The sequence below is a fragment of the Grus americana genome, chromosome 7 (genome assembly GCF_028858705.1).
Source record: "Grus americana isolate bGruAme1 chromosome 7, bGruAme1.mat, whole genome shotgun sequence".
Taxonomy (NCBI): Eukaryota; Metazoa; Chordata; class Aves; order Gruiformes; family Gruidae; genus Grus; species Grus americana.
Window position 1 is genome coordinate 37,411,091 of NC_072858.1, and position 13,691 is coordinate 37,424,781.

Consider the following 13,691-nt stretch of genomic DNA (forward strand, 5'->3'; position numbering starts at 1 on the left):
GAAAAAATAAAAGAGAGTAGCTGCAATGCAACGGCAATTACCACGTAGAAAGGAAAGAAGTAGGAGCAGCATCCCTTGACCTCGGGGATCCCGGGAATCTGAAAGTGGCTAACCAACAAAAGTAACAGACACCGCTAAACAAAAGGAAAACATTTGCTACCAATGTTATGTGTAAAAAAAAAAACCCCGCGCTGTATTATTCACACATTAATAATAATAAAGATGTCAAACTGTCAGATAAGAAGTTAATCTCATTCAGAGCACAATTAAAGATGCTATTATCCAACCACCTGGGGCCACTTCCACTTTTACAACGCGGTGGGGTTTAACAGATAACGGGGACGAGACCGCGCCTGGCGAAGTGGCTCGCCCGGCCAAACCCCCACCCCATCACCACCCTGCACAACCCTACGGGCACCCTCCAGCCAGGGCAGCCAAACACAACAAGAAACGTCATTTCTTGCTCCAAAGAGGCTGCGTGCAGATCCGTGATAGCAAAATGTTTGTTTTTGGGGTGGGGTGTTCCTTCATTTCTGGGACCAACGTCCCAATTTTGGGCGGGGGGAACATGGCCTTTGGGGATGAGGCGCTGGAAGAAGGGAAGTTTCTGGAGAAAGAAACCCTCTCCTGATCATCCTAGGAGAGAGTCATTGGTCCGAAATCAGTGAGGACAACAGAGGAGCAGTGATTCGTGCTCCAGACTGAGCGGCAGCCTTCGGCCTCTCATCGCACGCTGGGAATTCGGTTGGTAACCCGGCAAGGGAGGAGGGCGAAGCTGCTGCAGAAGGGTTTTGCCCACAGACAGGACTTGCGCAGAATTACCGAGGACATCTCTGGCCCCGTCAGCCCAAGCGCTGCCCTGGTACTGCCCGAAGGACACAAACTCCAGGTGAGGTGGCTGACACGCGAGGAAACGTCCTCTCATGCAAAATCCCTCGGTTCTCCTCGAGCCCGGGGCCATTTGCACCGTTTCATGGAGGAAGTCCAGCGAGAGCATCCAGGAGCTAATTGCTGTTTATACTGCAGGCCGAGCCAGCCTTCCCCACCTCGATGCAGCCTGCGAGACGCGCAGCTCCCGTACACCTCTCCAGCCCAGCAGCCTGCCAGGACGGACCAGGTTTCTACAACATTTAGCACCACACGCATGTGCTACTGCTGTGCTTGTACAGTTTTGGATAGTGAGCCAGCATTTTAAATTTAGCCATAAAGGACAAGGTTAAAAAAAAACCAAAACAAACCACAGTCAAGGGCTGTCCTGAAAGCAAAGAAATTATTCTCAAGCTATATTAATTGCATTCAAGACTCCGCTACACGCGTCCCATACAAGTCCCTTGCAGGGTTTCCTCTTCCGCTGCGTGATGCATGAGGCTCTGTGCCTTGTGCTGGGGCTGGGGTGAGGGTGAGACACAGCAAGGCAGGAGATGGACCCCACTTCCCCGTGTCCCCCCACCCAGCAGGATCCCAAAGCGATGCACAGGGAGGTCCCTGAGAACCAGAGATGCTGCACTGAGGATCCCAGTAAAGCCAAGGGCAAGACTGGCAATGGAGACGAGACGTGACGCAGCCAGCTAAGGACTCACTCAGACCAACAAGTCCCCAAGCCAACAGCATGTTTCTGAGCAAAATTGAAAGAATCTAGATTTTTCCTAACCAAAAAGAAAAATGCAAACTAGAAAATGGTATTTAAAATGCTCCCCCCCCGCACCTTGCAAGTTTGCTCTGCAACAGGACCAGAATATGTTGTCTCTTCTTCCTCAAGGTGGAAAGCAAAAGAAAAAAACCCAACAAACCACCTCCAAAACCAAGCTCCAGGTTTAAAATCCAGGGAGGCAGCAGCCCTCCCCCCCCCGCTCCGAGACACCTTTTCTACCTGCCAGAAAGCACCTGCGAAGCATCCCGGCACCCACGGGGCTCACCCTCCTCCGTCCCTTGCATGTCAGCGTCACCTAAACCTGGAGGATGCCCCCAATTCTTATGGTTTCTGTGAGAGCATCCTCTTGCAGCACAATGATATCAGCTTGGGGATTCCCCCCCTGCCCTCTCCAGTATTAAGGGAGCCTTAATTTATGACCATTTCCCCCACCCCACCAAAATACGTGGGGGTAACGGCTTCTGGCCGATGTGCTTTCTGCAAGCCGTCACTCCCCGCTCCGTACCTGACGGGACTGCAGAGAGCATTCCCGGGACTGAAACAATTTTTTCAAGACAAAGAGCAACTAGCAGAAGCCAGGGAAAAGTTTATTTAGTATTTTTCCCCACTCTTTCCTTTCTGCCGCTAAGAAAGCTGCTTCAGGGAGGGTGGAAGGATGGTGCTTTCTACGTGGTCCCTTTTCACTTACTTGCTTTACCGTCCCACTACGGCAAGTTTTACATCAGTGCTCTTTTGTACAGAAATATTGTTTTATCCGGTAGGACGTGTTTAATTTGATGCGGCTGTCGTACGCGCATTCCAAGAGTCAAGGCTTTCCACGGTGCCGCTACTTATTTTATAGTCTTCAGCCGTATCTGTTTCTTCCCCTCTATTTCCCAAAATCATTAGTAACAACCATTAATCTCTGCCTGTGGGAATGCTCCTCACTTCTCCCCGTACCCTGAGTTATTACTCTCCCTTGGACTTTCTCGATTTTAAAGTCTTTTCTCCCTCCTATTATCAAATTAACTGCTTGAAACTGAACAGCGGAGTAAGAAACGAAGCCCCGTCACCGTTTGTGAAAGGGTATCACATTCCATAATACCATCGCTCTCCTCAAACCTAATAATCAATAATAAGAAAAAAAAAAGAGGTTCCTCCGTATTCAGGTACCGAGTCGCCCTGCTAATTGCGCACACGCGGCCAGCCTACGCAATACCGTACAGCAGCCTCGACGGCGCAGGCGTTTGACAAACCCGTGCAGACGAACGGAATAAAATTGAGTTACTAACCATTAAATGTCAAGTGTTTGAAATCTTTCCCCCTCGCGGAAAGAGCAATATTAATAAATCTTTAAGAGAGGGAGCGCACAGAGCTTATTCGCTCTTCTGACCACCGCTGCAAATTGAACAGATGTTTTCATTGAGTTGTCCAACAACGCTGTCCCCGGCTTTGCTGCCTTTTTTTCTCACCCCCCCGAGTGGTTACAGTTAATTCAAAAGCCATCAATGTATGGGAGCAGTTTGACAGGAGGAACCAATTTATTAACTCCCCCTGCCAATCAAGCACATTAAGCCATTCCAAGGCAGAAAGGTGCATTAGCACACACTGGCAATAAATTGGTTTAAAAGCCAGGAGATAGGGAGGGGAACGATTCGAGGTGATCGCCCTGCGCGTGTCCCAAAATTGCAGAAACCGTGTTAAAACAAGCGTCCCGAGAGGCGACCCCGCCACCCACGCAACCAGGGCAGCGCTTACCGGCGCCCCAGCCCCGAACAGAGGATGCTCGCCAGGATAATGGCGCCTTTCTGCGCAGGCGCTTCCCAACGGCACGAGCTTTGTTCCGCAATCTCAGCTCCACGGCACGCGTACGCCTTTCCGGAAGGGTTCTCTTCTACCTGCTTGTTTTTATACAGGAACGTGGTGGGGTTTCGTAACGAGGGCTAGCTAAGTAAATTTTCTCATTTTAATTGCTCAGATCATTTTGGTACAGGTGAAAAGAAGCTGGACCTTTTTTACCTTTTTTTTTTTTGGTCTTTTGTTTGGGGTTTTTTTTTTAATTTTTACAACTTTTTACACCACAGAGCAAAAACCACAAACTGATGGTGGTGAGGAATAGTTTAAATTTTTCACTTTTTTTTTTTTTAAAGACAAAGTAGTACTTCCACAGTGACCAATTATGGAAAGCTTAATTAAAAGGTTAATTTTTTTTTTTTTACAAGGCTAGAAATCTGAAAATTGTGTAAAAAGAATGATTGAGGCTATCGTGGGATACCTCTTGCAGCAGCACAGAAAAAGGTGTGCATGTGAAAATGTGTGCAAACACAGAAGAAGGGGGCAATGGGGTGTACTCTTTTTTTTTTTCCTTCTTTTTTAAACTCACACAACCCAAATATATCAAATTCCTGATCTGACAAAATGTACAAGTACGTTTATCACTGTTTATGATGATGGCTTTTTTCTAAGAGGTCCCATTGATAGACTCAAAGTGAAAAACACAGCTCACCTTCCCCACCAAAAAGAAAAATTATGAGTGTATGCATATGCAAGTATTTCCCTACGGTACACAGAAATACTCTTGGCCCGTAATACATTTCCTTAGTGTATTAATACCTCCCCAAAATATATACATATATATAGCCTCCTAGTTTGAATATATAAACACATATACATGCAAATATACTTTTCCCTCTGCCCAGTGGTTGGGGTTTTTTGTTGGTGGTTTGTTTTTTTTTTTTGCTTTACCAAGCTTGTTATCCCTGCTCTATATCAGATTTGTCAGGATGGCATCTAGTCACCCGTGCTAATGCCTCCAACCAGCCAGGAAAAAGGCCCGAATTAACCGAGCTGGGACAGTACGGACATCCAAGCCTGGACGCGTCAAGGTAACCAGGCACGTTCCGTTGAGCACAGCCCGATCTCCAGCAAGAAGCCAGCCCGCAAACGACACTGTACGGATAATTAATGCTACTTAAGTCATCTCAGATAAAAAAAAAATCACCCCAGACCTCATTACCACAAACACACGTCTTTCTCCGTTTCTTTTGAAAGGGCTCGGCCGGCGCGCGAGGGCTCATGCGCTCGGAACGCGAAAGGTGGCGAGATCCAGCCGTCAAACGGCTCGATGAGGCAGTTATCAAAAGCAAGGTTACCCTGACATGTTAATTAGTCCATATTGCAAATACACTTTTCTTCCTTCTCCTTCTCTCTCTCTTTCCCTTCTTAAACGTAAGCATTAACTTTATTGCCTATTAGCAAAGCAGATACGAAAGTTTAAGTGATTGATGAAGTGATTAATTTAATGACGCAGGGTGAAGGGTTTGGCTGGGGGGGGGGGGGGGGGGGGAGCTTTTTTTCCTTAAGTTTCCTGGTGTTGGGAATAACTAATTTTCTAGCTTTAGGTTTTCATTAACGATGCTGTGCTTTCTACAGCTCAACAAGTAATTTCATCAACGGGTCTTCTAACAACAAACGACAGAAAAAGGACTTGAGAGAGCTGAAATCCCCTTCTGAAAATACTCCTCAAATATTGTTGTTTGTTAGAGTCCTTCTTAGAAACGAGGCCGTTCCTTTGTGGAGCGCTCAAGCAGCCTGAAAATTCCTTTTTAAACAGTAACAGCCATCAGATGATAACACCGCTCTCCATTAATACTGAGGACGAAGGAGACCTTCCTATAGCCTCCCTTTCTAAAAGGGAATATTCACACCCGCTCTCAGCGATGCCCGCGATGAAGTTTGCGACACAGATTTTCTATTCGAAAAATATCTCAAGCTCTCTCGCGGTCAGGGACTAGCTGGTATTCCTCCGGAATTATCCTTTGTAAAAGGCCAAATCAATTCCGCTAGCTGCACACACGTGCGCGCCCCGCCGGGCTGGTGTACATGTATAGGCTCGCGCCGTCGGCCCCAAGGGGCGCGTATGGAAAACGGGCTGCACGTATACGGAGCTACTGTACCACAAACCCAAACACGCAAGGCGGTAGGAACCCCGAAGCCGCTCGGAGCCAAAGGCTGTTTAAAATATCTCGGCTTCGCGTGCCTGCTGGGGACGCGCGGCCTTTTTGCTGACGGCACCAAATTCAGTCCAGTCGAGGGGATGGTTTTAAAAGCAGAAAAAGCGGTGTTTCCCTACCAAGGGTAGCAAACCACTGCTGGCCCTGGGAAGAGGAGGCATTCCCCTCTCGTCCTGTTCTGAACCGGCCACGTAACCCCACGGAAAGCCTGTAGGAAACATCCCAGGCTGGACCCCAGCCCAGATTTAAGCCCTGCCGGTGTCCTCCCCTGTGGTCTATGGCTAAGAACATCCACCCAGCAGCAAACCAAGGAGCCCACGCTCCACCTACGCTCGCCAGCCGACCTTCTGCCTGCCACGTTACAACAACAACAAGCAGCTTTGCCAGGTTCTCACCATTACAAAACCCTTGCCCCCACGTCACCGCTAACACACCGGGGAGGCTGGGACACTTGCCACCCAGTCCCCAGCCTCCGTAACCAGCCACAGACTGGGTTCCATCGTGCGCTCACCCCCTCGTTTTGCTATTTGTTTGCCCTCCCAGGCAGGCGTTATTTCCACACGGCAGCGGCATTCGCCATCGGGTGCAGCTGACCTGAGGCGACACCGCAGCAGAGGGCTAGCCTGCCCCACCTGAACTCCTGTGACTTATACACCCACCTGATCCTGGAGCTCTTATCAGCTCTGCCAAAATGCTGGCCTAGCCAAAAACTAGCTTTACAGACTAGAAGAGAAAAAACCTTGAACAAACGGATGCTTGCTGCACCCCAAGCACGTACTGCTGGTGTAACCGGGATGGGGAAAGGCCCGTGGGTGGTGCGCTCTCACCTTCCTCCCATTTGCACATTGCCACCTTGCCTTCCCAAAAGGGTATTAGCTTTGCTTTGGAGCAATTTTGGAGCCATTCAGCAAACACCACACACACACCCCCAGAATACAGGGATAGTTTTCCCGCCAACTCAGCAGGCATTAACAGCTCGGCGCAGCTGCGGCTGCAGGGAGGGCAGCGACGTGTGGCTGGAGCTAGACGGAGGCTTAACGGCTGCACGGCAACCTTGGATGGAGCACCTCGAAAGGGGAGGTGGGGGGATCTTTCATCAGCCAAGCGTGCAATCACGGGAAAGGAGTGCCCAGCAGCACCGGCATGAAGAGGGCAACCACTGCTTTAACACACGTCTTACAAAACGAGTAGGCTTTCCCAAGCTCTCCAATCCACTCCGCTACCAGTGCCACCACATTTCCCACAAGCATCTTCCAACTGGACAAGTTTTGCTAGAAGCCAGCCTACCTGGTGTCATTCCCAAAGGAATTCCCAAGGGCTCCCAACGCACCCTGTGCTGCCTTGCTCCTTTCAGGGAGCTACCCCAGGCTTTAAAGCCATCCCCTGTCCCTTCTGAGCCACACCTCCTTACTACCCAATTAGCACCTCATTAACAGTATCCCCACAACGCTTTCTATTAATTTTCTCTTTCTAGCTTTAGTATTTAATTTGGAGTGAGGGGGACACCACAGCAGATATGCTAGGGCAGCCCCCCCGCCAGCAGTAGCTGCGTGCCCCTGCAAGCGAGGAGGGAGCCCAGGAGACACCAAAGGGAAGAGGGTCCAGCGCTCAGATGCCCATGGTCCCACCTCCAAAGCTGTCCCCAACAGATGGCCCACAAGCCTCACGCACAGATTATCTGGCCCAGACAGCTCTGAAACAATTTAGTCAGCCCAGAAGTACGCAGAAAATGGAGAGCCAGCACTTTTTTTTTTTCTTCCCTTCCAGTGATGCATTAGGCAAGTGCCACCATGGAGGAGCCCAGCCACTGCAGGTGCCTCCAGCTGTGGGATCAAACGAGCAGGCACGGTTTAGCCAAGACAGCCCGTGCTCAATCACACACAGATAACCATATCTTCAGCAGCAGCTTGAATGGCCCGGTGCCCCCGGGGACCTCACCCGGGTGCCAAAGCATCTGGTTGCCCAGGACCAGGGCACTGCAGTGAGAGGCTGTGGCGGGAGAGATGATTGCCTTAGAAATTACAGATACAGAGCGCAGAGGATGGCAGCCTTCCCTGCCTGGAGAAGAAAAGCCCCCTGGCCTAGGATGGAGAATCAAGTGAAGTCATCCACAAATATCAGAGGGACACGCTGCCTCAGATCCACGTGCAGAGTTGCCACCCTGCCGCCGCCTGCTAAATGCCAAGTTCCTCTTCCAGCCCTCTTGTGAAATAACTCTCCATCCCAGAAGGCCCTGAAATGCAAGAGGTGACGTGCCTAACCTAATTATTCTAATTGCTATCAGCCACCAAGGTACACTTACATTGTGGTGGTACTCCACTATCCCCGGCTCCTCTTAGGCTGTAACAGCTTGGGGCGCACAGTAAGAGCCCCAACTCCACAGGAAACATCCACTATGGCCCATGTCAGTGAAGTGGGTCTCAAAGAGCAAGGTCAAGCTCTGCCCCTCAAGAACTTGGTAAAGAAACATCCATATGTTTTGGAGTTCCTCAGCCGGTGTGGGTTTCCCTGGAAAACAATCAATCAGCTTGCCTCTCAAATTCCTTGTGCCCCCTCCTCCTCCTGCAAGCAGAAGAGGTGGTCTGCTCAACGTAGCTGCCCTGGAAGGGCTCCAGCTTGCCCTGGGAAAGCATAATCTGAGTTTCCCGCTGTAGAAAGTCAAACCACACCATTAGAAACACGTCAGGCAGCAAAGCTCTCCTATTCAGTGCCAAGAGCCAGACTGCAATCCTCAAACTTCCAACGGCACGGCCAACAGACAGCCAAGTGCCTGAGCAAGACTGCTTCCACATCAGCGCTCCCCGGCACAATTCCTGACCCGATCAAGGCCACCAGAAGTTCCTACAACAGCGTTTGGACGTCACCATCTGCAAGTCCCCAACTGAGCAGGGTTTTTTTTCTAAGGTAGCAAAGGCATACCCACCCTGCTCCCAAAACATGAGCTATTTCTGGTGCATTTACCAGCTCAGCAAAAGCTGCACATAGCAAAGTGTGTGGGGGGGGGAAAGGCAGAAGCAACCCGTAAAATTCCCCGTCAGTCATCCGCCTCGCTTTCCGAGCATGGCGAACCCAGGGGATGGAGAGCACAGCCCGTGCCTCCTGGGAGAGGCGTACAGCTGCAGGGAAGGAAGAAGGGGGCTTTGGGCACAAAGCACAGCCCCATACATCGCACACACATCCTAATGCTTTCAGCCCCCCTCCGCCTCCTGTCACGTGCACATCCCCACCTCCTCGCAGGCGCTGCTCAGCGACCCCCAGCCACCCCCCCTCCTCATCACGGTGGTGCTGAGCTGCTGAGTCAGGGAGCACAGAAGGCCTTCAGCCCCAAATCCCTGCACCCAGCCAGGCTCCGAGCCAGCACCGCTCCGTGCTGTCACTCGTCAGCAGCCCCGAGCACGGGACTTGCCGAGTTAGAGGTTCTCCTCAGCCCCACACTGTCACGGGCTAAGAAGCAGGAGGAGATGCTGAGGCAGCCAACTCTGGGGGACCCAGGGCTGAGCATCCCACCAGGCACCGGAGGCATCCCGGTGATGCTTACGGGAGAGCATCCCGGCAAGCTGGTGGGGTGGAGAGCCGAGAGCCTCAGCTGCATGCTCTCCTGCCCAGAAATAAGTAAAGGAATCAAACAGCAGACAGTCTTGGCAGAAGCCCCAGGGGGAGCCCGGCCTCCCCACCTGCCAGCCATCCCGGGCGCCTTTCCCAGCTGCACCAGCATCTTCTCATGCTCACATTGCCCAGGGGCTGGTCAAGCCTCACAACTAAATCCTGGCAGGTTTCCCCTCTGTCATGCACAGCTTGACCTCAGCAGGCTTTACAAAGGAAGTCCGTCCTCCAAATTTAGTCCCCCTCTTAGTTTTGAGCACGGCACGCAAGACCAAGCTCTGACGGGCAGGAGGGACACATCGTCCTCAGCACGCCCGGATGACCGGCGTCCCTGACACGTGTGGCCCAAGAGCAAAGCCCAGTGCACGGTATCAGCTCGGGTGCAACGATTAAAGCATTTCCCACTCTTTTAAGACAATATTATTCCAGCGATGCTAAAATGTTATCGCTAGGATGAAGGCAAAGTGGAATTGCGCTCATCTGAATGGCCTCTTTTGTCATGCATTTTGCAAGGCATTGAGGCATGAAAGCTTTCAGAGAAACTCGGGTGAATCCAAGCTAGGTGGTTATAAGGCTAGTCACAGACCTGACATGATGGATCATCTTCATTTTCCCATTCCCGTCCCGCATACAGCAAATCCATTTGCTGGGCAATTAGACTCCAGTCATTACATTATGCTAAGGCGACATTCCTTTTGCAGCAGGGGGGACCCCAACCGAGAGCACCGCCTGCCCATCCCCGCTCGCTGACAAATCCAGGGCTACAGGTAACCCCACCTGCAGCCACGCCGGCGAGCATCGCGCCTTGCCAGGCGCCTCCGGCGACTCACCCGGCATCAATATGCGGGCCGCTCTCCCTTACCCACAGCCCTCTGAAAGGGTTGGGATTAAACGAAATGGCCCTTGGAATGACTTTGTTTAAGGTGGCGAGCAGTACAATAAAGACGGACGGTCCCTCTCCTCCAAACTCTTCTTCTAAGGGCCGTTAACCAGGCGGTACTTCTGCTTTCAGAGTAAAACACGCTACAACCCAGCTACCGGCAGCCGAGGTCTCCCGGTGCCCCTCTCACCCCTGCCACCGTGGCCCAACCGGTCACCATCCCTCCTCCTCCTCCTCCAAATTTCTTCCCCGTTCCCTTCAATCATTTTCACCTTCCTCAAGCTCGCGCCTCCTATTCCCTCGGCGTGCGTGCGCGTGTGTTCCATTACTTCTGGGTGAAACAACCGACTAGAGGGTCAGTCCACCTGAAAATTGCTCTCCCCGGACCTAAATGAAACAGATGGGCATTGATGATGTTTTGGGAGAAATTAATCAGCCCGGACCGGCAGCAGCGCCAGCAGCTCCATCGGCCCAATCTCGCCTAATGAATTCTGAGCTCTCTGTCTTAATAGCTCCTGACAAGACTAATTCACTCTTGTAAGTGATTAGAGGGGGAATGATCTCTTAATTGTTGCTTAAGATTCCTTTAGGCACGGCAGGCAGCGGGGACTGCTCCTTTCGGGCGCAGCCGCCCGGGGATGCCATATGGAGGGAGGAGGGGGCTGCACGGGGCAGGGGCATTCGCTCAACGCCATGGTGATGGGCACTTCTAACAGGTCGTGTCCCCCCCCCCCCCCCCGCCAAAAAAAAAGAGACATGGGGTTTTTTTCTAGGTAAGAGACACCACATACTGTTCTGCTACTTACACGCCAGTTGGGACAGAAGAAAGGTGTTTCCAGGTGATAACTTTATATATATATATATTTTTTTTTTTTTTAAGTTAATAAGCCTAACTCTGAAAACATCTACCAACAGCAGAAAACACGGAAATGCCATTTGTCAATGCTTTCAAGGCTGAAATTTCCCTCTGGCACATCAGGAAACAAAATCCCAGGGTGCCAATATTCTTAAGAGTGAATTTCATTTCTGTACAGTGTAATACAAAGTTTAAAAAAAAAATAAAATTCAACCCCCCAAGTAATTCCAAGAACAATTTTACTCGCACAATATCTCACTGGAAAGCAGACGGCCAGAAGTCTTCCCCCATTTTCTGCCAAAATAGAAGTTCAGTTCAATTCCCATAAGGGATTTCAAGCTCAAGTACTTTGAGAACCATGTACTTGATGAGGAAGCGTTTCCATTAAGCTGTTCCCAACCAGCTCTCACTCCTGCTCTTGCACAGCTGCTTCACTTCCCCAGGACTTGTCCGGGGCACATCCAGCACTAAAAGTGTGTTTGCAGGAACACCAGCAACCGAGGGGCAGAGAGCGTACAGACAGCAAAGCAAAGCAACCAGGAGCAAAGCGACCTGTAAGGGGTGGGCTTGCCGAAGAAGGGAGTGAAAAATGACACGGATGCAGGTCATCGGGGGGAAAATAATTAGGAAAAAAATTACAATTAAGTCAGGTCCTTCCCTTCCTTACATTGCTGGCAGCTTGCCTTCTGCAGTGCTGTGAATAAAGGCACCCCAGCAGTGGTTTTCAGTACGATTTCCCATTGCAAATAAGCCTGAGCATCACTGCCAGACAGAAACTCCCCACGCAGACGGCTGCAGCTCCAGCAAGCCTTCTCCTGAGGTCACATCTCTGCGCAGAGCTCAGCTCCCACCCAGGAGCTTCCACACCACCTATCCAAAACTCACCGCCAAGACTCCACGTCCTGCCTCCTTGCTCGGACCCCATCCCAAACCCCACCAGCGGGACACCATGGGCTGCAAAAGATGCGACCGAGGGGACCCCCAGGAAGAGACAGAAACCTCAGCTAGGAGCTCTGGCTGATCTGAGCAGTCACTAGAGGAGATCTCTTCCAGAGTCCTCCAACCCTTGACAGCTCGGGTGATGACTGAGGTGCGGTGAGAGCACTTTTTTGAGGCGGCTGCTGCTCGGGTCGCACGGTCGAAGGCAGCAGTAGATGCGAGAAGGGGCCTCCGCAGCCTCCATCCCAGCCGCCTCCGCTCCCAATCGATTCCTCCCGCATTAAACACCAGTCACAAGCCCTGATTGAAGAGCACAAGTTTAATGGACTGAGAGCCTGGAAAGAGGCCGAGAATGACCGGGTCGATCTCTGCATTTACTAAAAACCGATCCCTAGCTAAATAAAGAAAGAAAAATAAGCTACACCTGTCAACCAAAAGAAACCCATTTCTTTAATCCCTTTCCATCAGGGGGTCGGCAGCAGCGGACCCCCTTGCTCACGGGCACGCCCCACTTACCCACGGGAGTATCCTCATTGATCAGCAGGTAGGTGTCAAAGAAGTAGTTTATGAAGTACGGCAGCCGATTGCCCCGACCTGGGAAGAGGACAAAAGCAAGGTGTTATTTCCCCGGCACGTCACGCACGGGCCAGCACGGCTGGGAACGGCTCAGGACACAGAGAGATGCAGGCAAGGGACCGGGCTCATCGCTTGGCGTCACGATGGCGACGGGTACGAGGGATAACGGGAGGGCAGAAAGCACCGCGTGGTCCCTGAAGCAGCTGGTTGGAGAGCCGCTTCCCTCCACCAGCCTTCCTTTTTTTTTTAGCGTTTTCTTTTGCAGGATGGAGGTGCAGAGGGAAAGGGGGAAGCCAACAGCTGAGGGACAAGGAACATCAATTATTGTTTTAGCCCATGATTAATACCTTTGCTTTGTTCCCACGGTTGAGAGCCTTTTGCCTTGTCAGCCATCCCAGCAAAACCCAGTGTGCCTCCCCTCTCCCATCACCCGATCGCCTTTCCCGCTAATTGCCTCCTTTCACCTTTAATAACCAGGCTCACTTCTTTCTACTCCCTTTTCACGGAGCTGGAAGCTCACGAGCCTGCCCCCCGACCGCAGCCTCATTAGGTGACGGAGTCAAGTGCAGAGCACGTAGGAGAACAACGACCGCAGCCTGAACTGGAGGAAAAGTCAACCAGGAAATATTTACTATTCGAGGGATGCAGGAAAAGAGGTGCAGGAGAGAAATGCGATGATTTTCCAAGAAGGGATGGGTTTTCCTTGATACGCAGCTGGAGCCGGCCAAGCCTGCAGGCTTCGAGCAGCGGTTCAGCTGCCGGGCATCAAACAGGGTTGCGCACGGGGAAGGGGAGGTTTGCGCTGGTCTGGCCAGAATAGTTCATGCGCACCGATGTGGAGTCCCAGGAGGAGAAGAGGCAGGAGCGGGGTCCCCAGCACGGCCCCTGGCAAGGAGACTTGCTGGAAGCGATGAGGAAGCTCTTCCCCGCCGTGACGCCTTGTAAATGCCTCTGGTTTGAGCTGAGCCAAACCCCAAGATCATGCAAGCAGAAAAAATTGCCAGCATGACAGCCCCCCGCAACTCCCTCCACACCAGATGGAGATCCAGCCAGGTTCCTTTCAAGAGAGCCGTTGCAGAGCATCACCTCCATCCTCTACCCCAACCCGGCTGCAATAGCAAAGACATCGCTTCAGGCAAAGGGCTAGCAAAGCCTGGATGAGATCCGGTGTCCAGGTTTCCCGAGACCTTTCAA

General features: G+C 51.6%; 1 protein-coding gene across 5 annotated transcripts in view; it reads right to left on the bottom strand.

The window, feature by feature from the left end:
• CDH23 (cadherin related 23) overlaps positions 1-13,691 on the bottom strand; it is a 207,333-nt gene that overhangs the window by 179,221 nt on the left and 14,421 nt on the right. For all 5 annotated transcript variants that reach the window (XR_008577914.1, XM_054832459.1, XM_054832455.1 and 2 more), the window contains exon 3: positions 12,438-12,515. Coding sequence is in view for 4 of the 5 variants with exons in the window: in XM_054832459.1 (XP_054688434.1) it covers positions 12,438-12,515 (78 nt within the window). In the remaining variant the exon portion in view is untranslated. The remainder of the gene's footprint in view (positions 1-12,437; positions 12,516-13,691) is intronic.